General features: G+C 38.7%; 1 protein-coding gene and 1 pseudogene across 2 annotated transcripts in view; both read right to left on the bottom strand.

The window, feature by feature from the left end:
* LOC309826602 (protein MFI) overlaps window positions 1-9,813 on the bottom strand; it is a gene marked incomplete at both ends in the record, with an annotated part of 89,876 nt that extends 80,063 nt beyond the window's left edge. The window contains 1 exon segment of the mRNA XM_082660859.1: window positions 9,733-9,813. Coding sequence (XP_082516985.1) covers window positions 9,733-9,813 — 81 coding nt within the window.
* Window positions 7,415-8,155, bottom strand: LOC309825943 (large ribosomal subunit protein uL30-like; annotated as a pseudogene). The gene has a single exon. The product of its transcript is annotated as a large ribosomal subunit protein uL30-like (transcript).
* Window positions 9,814-13,540: the final 3,727 nt, after the last annotated feature.

Below are 13,540 nucleotides of genomic sequence, written 5' to 3'. Positions count from 1 at the left end.
TATATTTGAACCATGACTTTCATGGTTAGTTGTTTTTCGGAGTTTCTAACCTCTTTTTATTTTTTATTTTATCTATTTTTTTGTGGAATCTAAAAAAAAAAATACAAATGAATGTAGTTATCAAACAAAAACAGACTCAAAGACATAGAAAACAAACTTATGATTACCAAAGGGGAAGTGGGGGGAGGGATAAATTAAGAGCTTGGGATTAACTGATACACACACTACTCTAGATAAAATAGATAACCAACAAGGACCTACTGTATAGCATAGGGAACTATGCTCAATATCTTGTAATAAACTATAATGGAAAAGGATATATTTATATAACTGAAAAACTTTGCTGTACACCCAAAACCAACACAACATCGTAAATCAACTACACTTCAACAAAAAATTTCAAAAAACATCTACCACTTCTGTGCAAAGTTTGAGGGTCCTTAGAGTTTGGTGTGCTGCCTGACAATTTACAAGGGTCTTGAAAATCTGCTAGTTTTTCTTTCTTTTTTTTTTTTTTTGAGGTACGCGGGCCTCTCACTGTTGTGTCCTCTCCTGTTGCGGAGCACAGGCTCCGGACGCGCAGGCTCAGCGGCCATGGCTCACGGGCCCAGCCACTCCGCGGCATGTGGGATCTTCCCGGACCAGGGCACGAACCCGTGTGCCCTGCATCGGCAGCCAGACTCTCAACCACTGCGCCACCAGGGAAGCCCGAAAATCTGTTAGTTTGGAGTGAAACCTAAGAAAGAGAAGTCTCTCTGGATGGTCCAGGGCTTCAGTGCAAGTGATAACATTAGTTGGCCCTTTAGGGCTGAGTAAAAACAATGACAAATGGAATTGTGATGGTGGTTCATGATGATCTGTGAAACCTATACTACTGTATGAATCACAGAAGAAACATTCAGGGTTTGGGAGCAATGCTCTATCATCATTGGGTAAGTATTCTGTATGACACACTTTTTATCTTACATCTGGACTCTGCTGGATTCTAGTTATTTAACATGATCTTCCATAAAGTAAGTTTTGTGTTATTCTACCTGGCAAAGTACTCTGGCCAATTGAGATGCTGGCTGAACATCAGTGAACATAGTGAGCAGTAGGTGGGATCAGCTGCAGCAACAAGGAATGTAGTCTCTACACAAACTTTTCTCTTGATTTTTTAATTGTAATAGTTATTTTAATTAATTTATCTCCTCTTTCTCTTATATTTCTACCAATTTTATATTGGTAGTGTTTGTGGTGATAAAGGTAGCATTATTTCAAAGTTTTACAATATTTAAATGGAATACCAACAAAGAACAAAAGGGAATATCAACCCATAAAGTTCAGACATTTTGCCAGATTAAAAAAAAATTTTTAAAGATCTTTATGGTGTATAATTGTTTCATAATACTGTGTTAGTTTCTGTTGCACAACAAAGCGAATCAGCCACATGCATACACATGTCCCCATATCCACTCCCTCTTGAGCTTCCCTCCCATCCTCCCTATCCCACCCCTCTAGGTCATCGCAAAGCACCAAGCCGATCTCCCTGTGCTATGCTGCTGCTTCCCATGAGCCAACTATTTTACATTTGGTAGTGTGTATATGTGGATGCTACCCTCACTTCGCCCCAGCTTTGCCCTCCCACCCCATGTCCTCAAACCCATTTTCTATGTCTACCTCTTTATTCCTGCCCTGCAACTAGGTTCATGAGTACCATTTTTTTTTTTTTTAGATTCCATACATATGCGTTAGCATATGGTATTTGTTTTTCTCTTTCTGACTAACTTCACTCTGTATAACAGACACTAGGTCCATCCACCTCACTACAAATAACTCAATTTCATTTCTTTTTATGGCTGAATAATATTCCATTGTATATATGGGTCACATCTTCTTTATCCATTCATCTGTTGATGGACATTTAGGTTGGTTCCATGTCCTGGCTATTGTAAATAGTGCTGCAATGAACATTGTGGTACATGTCTCTTTTTTTTTCCTGCGGTACGCGGGCCTCTCACTGTTGTGGCCTCTCCTGTTGTGGAGCACAGGCTCCGGACGCGCAGGCTCAGCGGCCATGGCTCACGGGCCCAGCCGCTCCACGACATAAAGGATCTTCCAGGACCGGGGCACGAACCGGTGTCCCCTGCATCGGCAGGTGGACTCTCAACCACTGCGCCACCAGGGAAGTCCACATGTCTCTTTTTGAATTATGGTTTTCTCTGGGTATATGCCCAGTAGTGGGATTGCTGGGTCATATGGTAATTCTATTTTTAGTTTTTTAAGGAACCTCCATACTGTTTTCCATAGTGGTTGTATCAATTTACATTCCCACCAACAGTGCAGGAGGGTTCCCTTTTCACCACACCCTTTCCAGCACTTATTGTTTCTAGATTTTTTGATAATGGCCATTCTGACTGGTGTGAGGTGATACCTCATTGTAGTTTTGGTTTGCATTTCTCTAATAATTAGTGATGTGGAGCATCTTTTCATGTGACTCTTGGCCATCTGTATGTCTTCCTTGGTGAAATGTCTATTTAGGTCTTCTGCCCATTTTTACCCTGGATTGTTTGTTTTTTAGATATTGAGTTCCATGAGCTGTTTGTATATTTTGGAGATTAATCCTTTGTCTGTTGTTTCATTTGCAAATATTTTCTCCCATTCTGAGGGCTGTATTTTCATCTTGTTTATGGTTTCCTTTGCTGTGCAAAAGCTTTTAAGTTTCATAGGTCCCATTTGTTTATTTTTGTTTTTATTTCCATTACTCTAGGAGGTGGGTCAAAAAAGATCTTGCTATAGTTTATGTCAAAGAGTGTTTTTCCTATGTTTTCCTCTAAGAGTGTTATAGTGTCTGGTCTTACATTTAAGCCTTTAATTCATTTGGAGTTTATTTTTGTGTATGGTGTTAGGCAGTGTTCTAATTTCATTCTTTTACATGTAGCTCTCCAGTTTTCCTGGCACCACTTATTGAAGAAGCTGTCTTTTCTCCATTGTATGTTCTTGCCTCCTTTGTCATAGATTAGGTGCCCATATGTGCATGGATTTATCTTTGGGCATTCTATTCTGTACTGTTGATCTATATTTCTGTTTTTGTGCCATTACCATACTGTTTTGATTACTGTAGCTCTGTGGTATAGTTTGAAGTCAGGGAGCCTGATTCCTCCAGCTCCATTTTGCTTTCTCAAGATTGTTTGGTTTTGCGGGGTCTTTTGTGTTTCCATACGAATTTTAAAATTTTTTGTTCTAATTTTGTGAAGAATGCTGTTGGTAGTTTGATAGGGATTGCATTGAATCTGTAGATTGCTTTGGGTAGCATAGTCATTTTCACAATATTGATTCTTCCAATCCAAGTACATGGTATATTTCTCCATCTGTTTATGTCATCTTTGATTTTTTTCATCAGTGTTTTATAGTTTTCTGAGTATAAGTCTTTTGCCTCCTTAGGCAGGTTTATTCCTAAGTATTTTATTCTTTTTGTTGCAATGGTAAATGGGAGTGTTTCCTTAATTTCTCTTTCTGATTTTTCGTTGTTGGTGTATAGGAATGCCAGAGATTTCTGTGCATTAATTTTGTATCCTGCAAGCTTACCAAATTCAGTGATTAGTTCTAGTAGTTTTCTGGTGACAACTTTAGGATTTTCTACTGTCGATTTCTCCTTTCATGGTTGTTAGCATTTGCCTTATGTATTGAGGTGCTCCTATGTTGGGTGCATAAACATTTATAATTGTTATAGCTTCTACTTGGATTGATCCTTTGATCATTATGTACTGTCTCTCCTTATCTCTTGTAACAGCCTTTATTTTAAAGTCTATTTTATCTGATATGAGTGTTGCTACTCCAGCTTTCTTTGGATTTCCATTTGCATGGAATATCTTTTTCCATCCCTTCACTTTCAGGCTGTATGTGTCCCTAGGTCTGAAGTGGGTCTCTTGTAGACAGCATATATATGGATCTTGCTCTTGTATCCATTCAGCCAGTCTTTTGGTTGGAGCATTTAATCCATTTACATTCAAGGTTATTATCGATATGTGTGTTCCTATTCCCATTTTCTTAATTGTTTTGGGTTTGTTTTTGTGGGTCTTTTTCTTCTCTTGCATTTCCCACTTAGAGAAGTTCCTTTAGCATTCATTGTAAAGTTATTTGGTGGTGCTGAATTCTCTTAGCTTTTGCTTGTCTGAAAAGCTTTTGACTTCTCCATTGAATCTGAATGAGATCCTGCTGGGTAGAGTAATCCTGGTTGTAGGTTTTTCTCTTTCATCACTTTAAGTATATCCTGCCACTCTCTCTGGCCTGCAGAGTTTCCACTGAAAAATCAGCTGATAACCTTATGGGGATTCTTTTGTATTTTATTTTTTGTTTTTCCCTTACTGATTTTAATATATTTTCTTTGAATTTATTTTTTCTTAGTTTGATTAACATGTGCCTTGGTGTGTTTTTCCTAGGGTTTATCTTGTATGGGACTGTCTGTGCTTCCTGGACTTGGGTGACTATTTCCTTCCCATGTTAGGGTAGTTTTCAACTATAATCTCTTCAAATATTTTCTCAGACCCTTTCTTTTTCTCTTCTTCTTCTGGGACCCCTATAATTCGAATGTTGGTGTGTTTATTGTTGTCCCAGAGGTCTCTGAGACTGTCTTCAATTCTTTTCATTCTTTTTTCTTTATTCTGTTCCTTGGCAGTTATTTCCACTATTTTGTCTTCCAGCTCACTTATTCATTCTTCTGCCTCCGTTATTCTGTTATTGATCTTTCTAGTGTATTTTTCAGTTCAGTTATTGTGTTGTTCATCTCTGTTTGTTTGTTCTTTAGTTCTTGTAGATCTTTGTTAAACATTTCTTGTATTTTCTCAATCTGTGCCTCCATTCTATTTCTGAGATTCTGGATCATCTTTACTATCATTACACTGAATTCTTTTTCAGGTAGATTGCCTATTTCCTCTTCATTTATTTGGTCTTGTAGGTTTCTACCTTGCTCCTTCATCTGTGACATATTTTTTTGCCATCTCTCTCTCTCTTTTTTTTTTTTAAATGAGTGGGATTGCATTCCTGTCTTACTAGTTGTTTGGCTGAGGTTTCCAACACTGGAGTTTGTAGGCTATTGTGTAGAGCTGGGTCTTGGTGCTGAGATGAGGAGCTCTGTGAGACCTCACTCCAGTGAATATTCTCTGGAGTCTGAGGTTCTCTGTTAGTCCAGTGGTTCAGACTTGGAACTCCCACCATAGGAGATTTGGCCCAGCTCCAGGCTCATGAACCAAGATCGTGCAAGCCACCTGGGGTGGCAAAAAAAAAAAAAAAAAAAAAAAAGCAACAACAAGGTAAAAAATAAAATTAGACTAGGAAACTAACAGATATGTTAGGAAGAATATAAAAATAAAAATATAGATGAATCAGAAACCAGAAGGTACATTAGTACCACAATAATAAAAAAGAGGAGGGAAAAGGGAGGGGAGGCGAAGGCCTTGGCTGTGGAGCGGGGGGCTTAAGCAAGTGCAAGTTTTGGGTGGTGGGTGGGGCCAATGCTCAGGACCTACAGGACTGGAAAAGGCCCTGGGGGCTGTGGGGAGTGGGGCTTAGGTTCAAGGAACAGAAGGGGTCCAGGCACGGCAGGGGACCTCACCTGGGAGCCCAGCAGGCTTCCTGGGCTTGAGTGGACCAGGCAATCGCTCTCTGGTCCTCTCCTGCTCTTCTCAGAGAGTCCCTCCTGCCTGCCTCTCCTGATCTCCCCAGCTTCTGGGGTGCTGATCCCGTCTGGACTCCACTTCTCCTCACCCCTTCAGTCCCCCTATGTCCTACTGGTTCACTTTGGGGTTCCTCCCATCTCCTTGGGTGTCAGAGTCTCCCACCAGTAGCTGGCAGTCACCCCAGTTGTGGGGAGATGTTAACTCCACATCTTCCCACACCACCATCTTGACTCCACCTCCCTCTAATGTCTTTTTAAATCCAGCTTCTCAGTCATACCTTCTATTGCGTGGTGTACTATTTAGTCTCCAGATACAACCTTCCTAGAGCCATTCAACATAATGATCTAAGCTAAATTGATTACCATTTTTATTTCCTTCAGATTCTGTTATTTCTTTTTCTTTTCTTTCTGTTTCTACATCATTGGTTTTCCTTAAATGTCAGGTGATTGTCCATTAGTAGTGACAAATGAAGGTCTGTGTCAATTTTTCTAGGGAGCTAGTGTAAGTATCCTGTGCTTTTGTGTAAGTCTCTGGTTTTCCACTGTTCACACTCATGAATGGGAAGATTGCCTTGGGCCTTTGTGAAGTGGGTTAATGAACAGACTTTCTTAGAGGAAGTATGGTCAGGTAGCCAGCAATAACACAAGGCATCTCTCAAATACTAAAATTAAGAGGGTTTTACTGTGGAGTACCAAATCCATGCTAGAACTAGCTTTCCCAGATGGTTCACGTAAATTTTTTAAAGAGATAATCCTCCAGGGTTTGTTTCTTTTTGGTGGGGGGGATGCTGTGCTACTGCACAGCATATGAGATCTTATTTCTCTGACCAGGGATTGAACCTGCACCCCCTGCATTGGAAGCGCAGAGTCTTAACCACTGGGCTGCCAGGGAAGTCCCTTGTTTTTTTTTTAATTTTTACTTATGTTGTGTTATAGTTGATTTACAATGTTGTGTTAGTTTCAGGTGTACAGCAAAGTGGATCAGTTATACATATATCCATTCTTTTTCAGCTTCTGATTTGGGTTTTAAGAAGAGGACTGATCATCAGGGAAACCAGAAAATTCCATCTTGAAGCCCAGCAGAAATAAATGGTGGGCATTTCCCTGAGTCATAGATGGCACAGGGGCTCAGCAATCTACCACCATGTTCTTAACAGGAAACACTCCATTTGGCTGGGGAAAGGGTCCATCTGTCTCACAGATCCAAGAGTAGGTTAAAATTCTGAGCTAGAGAAAAGAACTAAGCCAATTGCAGGCAAGGATAAGGAAGTTACCAGATACACCTAGGGACAGCCACGTCTGAGAGCTTGCCAAGCTGTCACTGAAGTTAGAACATGGACTCACAGCAGAGAGCATTATTTTTGTGTGCTTCTTTCCAATTGTATTTCAAGTTCTTTCCAAAACAAGGCCCTGGGCTCGGTTCACTGCTGTCCTGTATTCATGCTTGGGTATTCATTCACCAACATTAAACCCCAGGATAGAAGATGTGATAAAACAGGACTCCTTTCTCCATGGAGTGAATCTTTGCTGGTTTCAGTGGTGGATGGTGGTCATCACAGAAGACACACAGGAAATTTTCCTTGGAACTGAGGTGGGATGAAAACTGCCTGCTGTGAACATCATCATCTTTTTCCTGACCTTTTACCTCCAGTTTCTGAAGATAAAGCAGAAAATAATCTTCCTTGAAGATAATGGGTAACAATTCCATAAAACAAAAACACATGCTTCCAATGCACTGTGCTTTCAGATATTCTGGGTTTAGTTCAGCTGCCAGATGAGTCGATTGATGCATTCACCTTGATAACCAGGTGAGCCCACTTCCTTGAGGAAGCCCCCTCTATTCTTGGTAGCACAATAGGCTACTTAGAGTTGCAAAGGGCACAAGAACCCTGAGATCACCTGAAAATCCTTCCCTGGGAAGGCAACTCCATGAATGAGGTCTTCCAAGCAAACGACACCAAACTTCCCCAGGTGCTCCCCAATCACTGTGTTGTTTGTCAGTGTGACGATTTTATTCTTGACCTTGGCTTGTCCACATTTAAAGATGAGTTCCTGAACAGACTTCAGATTTGCAAATCCCCAGGTCACATAAGTTTCCACTATATGAAGTGCTTTTATGGTTTAAGGGGTTACTTTCATAAAGACATCACTGAAAATCTTATTCAGGCCAAGTCTTGCAATGGTCCTCTGCACCAGTAGACTCACCCCATTAATCATTTGGATGTGTACAACAAAGACTAAGGAGTGTTTATCTGGCACTTCCAAGCCACGAGGTTTCACTTCTCGTCTGAGTCGCACCCTGTCACATAGTTGCCACCAGGACTCATGTAGGAACCATTCTAGTTGCTTAAACTTGAGTTTTTCTCCTTTCCTCTGCTCCTTCCTTTGCAAAAGCACCTGCTTTGCCTGGGTGGCTTTGAGGGTCTGATAAGCCTTCCTCTTTTTCAGGAGATTTTCTGGAACCAAAGGGATCTTTTTTATTGGCTCTACCGCTGCCATCTTTCCAAAGCTGTGGGCTACTCTGGGTTTGTTTCTCTTATATGCACAATGGTAAATATCCATCTACCAGTAGATTTTTGACTAATGATAAATAACCACCTGCCTATAGCTTTGGGTCTTGAAGTGACAGTGGAGACAACTGGCACAGCTGTTCCATGTACAGACCTTCAATTAACCCTATTGTCTATAGTCACTCTCCTTTTAGCCTTTTTAAATTGCTAAATCCTAATTGACATCCTTTCTAGGGTTCCAATGACAAACGAGCTATCTCATTAGTGCCCCTTTAAGGTATGTATAGGCAAGTCTTCTACATAGATATGTCCAACAGGATACTACCATTTATTTTTGGTATGAGATAAAATTTCCTATTTGCTCATGAACTCCCTTCTCTCTGTTATGGGTTAACTTTCTATACATTGTCACTTCAGTTGGGTTCTAGAAGGATAGAAAGTGAAAATGTGTGTTCAGTCTACCATCTTGTTAAAATACACACACACACGTTTGTTTATGTACATGGCTTCTCTACTGAAGCTCCTTAAACACAAGAATGTATTGTAAAATGCCTAGCACAGTGTCAGGAACATAACAGGTGTTCAAAGGTATGTGGCTGATTGGATTTGAATGTGGGAGAGAAGAATTACAAATGACAGAAAAGCTTAAGCCTAGATGACAAGTATGCTGTTAGAGACCAACAAAGGAATAGTAGATTTTAAAGGAAATTCTTTTTTTTTTAGTGTTGGAAATCAATAGTTGTGCCCCAGCATAGGCAAATAATGGAAATTATTTTTCAAGACATCATTAACTGATATAAAGGTACTTTTGTGTGCTAGAAAGAGAGCCATACCACTTCACACACAGAGTGTTGATGCTATCCTAGAGAAAAGAGAGAAGTCATTTCACCTCTTGGCTCTCACCTAACCCAGTAAATCAAATTGGAATATTTCTTATTGGATAAGGAGACTAATTCTACTCAGACTAGAGCATGGTGAAAAACTACTACATTAATCCAGATATACTTTACGTCCTCAAGAGTAGGTACTGAATAAATATTAAATGAGTGAATGTATCCCAACACTTGCTCACAAACCTGATTCCAGAGTCAAGATATAAAATGTTTAGAGGTGAAAGCCAAATAAGCCAATTAGTGATACTTTTGCTCATAGTAGCCATTATCAAAGTGCCTGGCCCAGATCAGAAACTCAATAAATATTAGTGAGGTTAATAAGATAATTAATTAATGCTAATTTTTTGAAACTTAAAAAAAGTCTACTTATAAAGCAAAGGGTGGTATACAACTCTTTAATATACTAAAAGCTGTTGAATTGTATACTTTATTATTTTTTAAAGTCTTTATTGAATTTGTTACAATATTGCTTCTGTTCCATGTTTTGGTTTTTTGGCCACAAGGCACGTGGGATCTTAGTTCCCCAACCAGGGATCAAACCCACACCCCCTGCATTGGAAGGCAAAGTCTTAACCACTGGACCGCCAAGGAAGTCCCTGAATTGTATACTTTAAACAGGTGAACTATATCAATTACATCTCAATAAAGCTGCAAAAAACCGAAATAAACTCACAAGGAAACTTTTCCAGGCCTTCTGAATGACTCTGGCAGCTCTATCTCTCTTTGTAAATTCTGATTCCTGTTTCCAAGCCATGCAAAAGTCCTAAAAGAGAATAAGCAAAGGAGTATATTTTAAATTAATTTACATACTCCATTATGAAACTGTCACTAGAACTCAATGAAAATCAAATAGAAATTATAAAGGAAATAATGAAAATGATATTTGATATCAAAATAACTATAATAAAAATTAAAATTGACACCTATAATTGATAGCCTAATATGTTCCAATTTGTCTCTTTTTTATTGAAGTATAGTTGATTTACAATATTATATTATTTTCATTATTTTTAAAGATTATACTCCATTTAATGTTATTACAAAACAATGACTATATTTCCCTGTGTTGTACAATATCCTTGTTGCTTATCTATTTTATTCATAGTAGTTTGTATCTCTTAATCCCTTATTCCTATCTTGTCCCTCCCCTTTTCCCACTCTCCACTGGTAACCACTAGCTTGTTCTCTATATCTGTAGGACTGTTTCTGTTTTATTATATACATTCATTTGTTTTAGCTTTTAGATACTCTATGATAACATAGAGTATTTGTCTTTGTCTGACTTTTTCACTAAGCATAATACTCTCTAGGTCCATTCACATTGTTGCAAATGGCAGAATTTCATTCTTTTTTACAGCTGAGTAATATTCCATTGTATATATACATACCACATCTTCTTTATCCATTCATCTGTTGATGGATACTTAGATTGCTTCAATATCTTGGCAATTGTACATAATGCTGCTATAAACATTGGGGTTAATATATCTTTTTGATTTGTGTTTTCATTTTCTTTGGATATATACCCAGCAGTGGAATTGCTGGATCATATAATAGTTCTATTTTTAGTTTTTTGAGGAAGCTCCATACTGTTTTCCACATTTGCTGCACGAATTTACACTCCCACCAACAGTGTATGAGGGTTCCCTTTTCTCCACATCCTTGTCAATGTTTGTTACTTGTAGACTTTTTGATGATATTCTGACAGATGTGAGGTAATATCTCATAATTTTGATTTGTATTTCTCTAATGACTAGCAATGCTGAACATCTTTCCATGTGCCAGTTAGCCACCTGTATGTCTTCTTTGGAAAAATGTCTATTCGGGTCTTCTGCCCATTTTTAAATTGGATTTTTTTTTTGATATTGAGCTGTACGTGCTGATTACATATTTTGATTATTACTCCTATTCTTCATACCATTTGCAAATATTTTCTCCCATTCTGTAGCTTGTCTTTCTGTTTTGTTGATGGTTTCTTTTGTTGTGTGAAAGCTTTTAAGTTTAAGTAGGTCCCAGTTGGGGTGTTTTTTGCTTTTATTTCTTTTGCCTTAGGAGAATGATCCAAGAAAATATTGTTATGATTTTATCTAAGTGTGTTCTGCAAATCTTCTCTTCTAGGAGTTTTATGGTTTCAGGTTTTACATTTAGGTCTTTAAACCACTTTGAGTTTTTGTATATGGTGTGAAGGAATGTTCTAATGTCATTGTTTTATATGTGGCTGTCCATTTTTCCCAAAACCACCTGCTGAAGAGACTGTCTTTTCTTCATGTATATTCTTGCCTCCTTTGTTGTAAATTAATTGACTGTAGGTGTGTGGGTTTATTTCTGGACTCTCTATTCTCTTCCATTGGTCCATATGTCTGTTTTTGTGCCAATACCATGCTGTTTTGATTACTGTATAGGATTATCTGAAGTCTGGAAGTGTTATGCCTCCAGCTTTCTTCTTTTTTCTCAGGATTGCTTTGGGAATTCAGGGAGTTTTGTGGTTCCATATAAATTTTATTTTATTTTAACTTTTTATTTTATATTGGAGTATAGTTTATTAACAATGTTGTGTTAGTTCCAGGTGTACAGCAAAGTGATTCAGTTATACGTATACATGTATCTATTCTTTCTAAAAAATTCTTTTCCCATTTAGGTAGTTACATAATATTGAGCAGAGTTCCCTGTGCTGTACAGTAGGTCCCGGTTGGTTATCCATTTATTTTTTAAAAATTTATTTGGCTGAGTTGAGTCTTTGTTACTGTGCACAGGCTTTCTCTAGTTGTGGAAAGCGGGGGCTACTCTTCTTTGCGGTGCACGGGCTTCACGTTGCAGTGGCTTCTCTTGTTGCGGAGCATGGGCTCTAGGCGTGAGGGCTTCAGTAGTTGTGGCTTGCGGGCTCTAGAACATAGGCTCAGTAGTTGTGGTGCATGGGCTTAGTTGCTTCGCTGCATGTGGGATCTTCCTGGACCAGGGCTCAAACCCGTGTCCCCAATCTGCCTTGGCAGGCAGATTCTTAACTACTGCACCACCAGGGAAGCCCGGTTATCCATTTTAACAATCAATCAATCCCAAACTCCCTAACTATCCCTCCCACCACCCCCCTCTGGTAACCATAAGTTCCTTCTCTAACTCTGAGAGTCTGTTTCTGTTTTGTAAATAAGTTCATTTGTATCATTTTTTTTAGATTCCACATATAAGCGATATCATACAATATTTGTCTTTGTCTGACCTACTTCACTCATTATGACAATCTCTAGGTTCATCCATGTTGCTGCAAATGGCATTATTTCATTCTTTTTAACAGCTGAGTAATATTCCATTGTATACATGTGTCACATCTTCTTTATTCATTCATCTGTTGATGGACATTTAGGTTGCTTCCATGTCTTGGCTATTATAAACAGTGCTGCAATGAACACTGGGGTGCATGTATCCTTTTGGACCATGTTCTTCTCCAGATATATGCCCAGGAGTGGGATTGCAGGATCATATGATAACTCCATTTTTAGTTTTTTATGGAACCTCCATACTGTTCTCCACAGTGGCTATACCAATTTACATTCCCACCAGCAGGGCTCCCTCTCTCCAGCGCTCTCCAGCATTTATTGTTTCTGGGTTTTTTGACGCTAGCAATTCTGACTGGTGTGGGGTGATTTCTCATTGCAGTTTTGATTTGCATTTGTTTAAATTATCAATGCTGAACATCTTTTCATGTGCCTCTTGGCCATCTGTATGTCTTCTTTGGAGAAATGTCTATTTAGGTCTTCTGCTCATTTTTTGATTGGGTTGTTTGTTTTTATATTAAGCTGCATGAACTGTTTGTAAATTTTGGAGACTAACCTGTTGTAGGTCACGTTGTTTGCAAATATTTTCTCCCATTCTGCAGGTTGTCTTTTCATCTTGTTTATGGTTTCCTTTGCTGTGAAAAAGCTTTTGAGTTTAATTAGGTCCCATTTGTTTATTATTGTTTTTATTTCCATTACTCTGGAAGATGGATGGAAAAAGATATTGCTGCAATTTATTCAGAGAGTGTTCTGCCTATGTTTTCCTCTAAGAGTTTTATATTGTCCTGTCTTACACTTAGGTCTTTAATCCATTTGGAGTTTATTTTTGTGTATGGTGTTAGAGAGTGTTCTAATTTCATTTTTTTACTTGTAGCTGTCCAGTTTTGCCAGCACCATTTACTGAGACTGTCTTTCCTCCATTGCTTCATCTTACCTCCTTTGCTGTAGATTAATTGACCATAGGTGTGCGGGTTTCTTTCTGGGCTTTCTATCCTCTTCCATTGATCTATATTTCTATTTTTGTGCCAGTACCATACTGTTTTGATGACTATAACTTTGTAGTATGGTCTGAAGTCAGGGAGCCTGATTCCTCCAGCTCCATTTTTCTTTCTCAAGATTACTTTGGCTATTCAGGGTCTTTTGTGTCTCCATACAAATTTTAAGTTTTTTGCTCTAGTTCTGTGAAAAATGCCATTGGTAACTTGATTGGGA

This window comes from Grampus griseus (genome assembly GCF_964374135.1).
Source record: "Grampus griseus genome assembly, chromosome: 8".
NCBI classification, from domain to species: Eukaryota; Metazoa; Chordata; class Mammalia; order Artiodactyla; family Delphinidae; genus Grampus; species Grampus griseus.
Note: the sequence above shows the minus strand (reverse complement) of the source record. Positions and strands in the feature narration are given on the sequence as shown.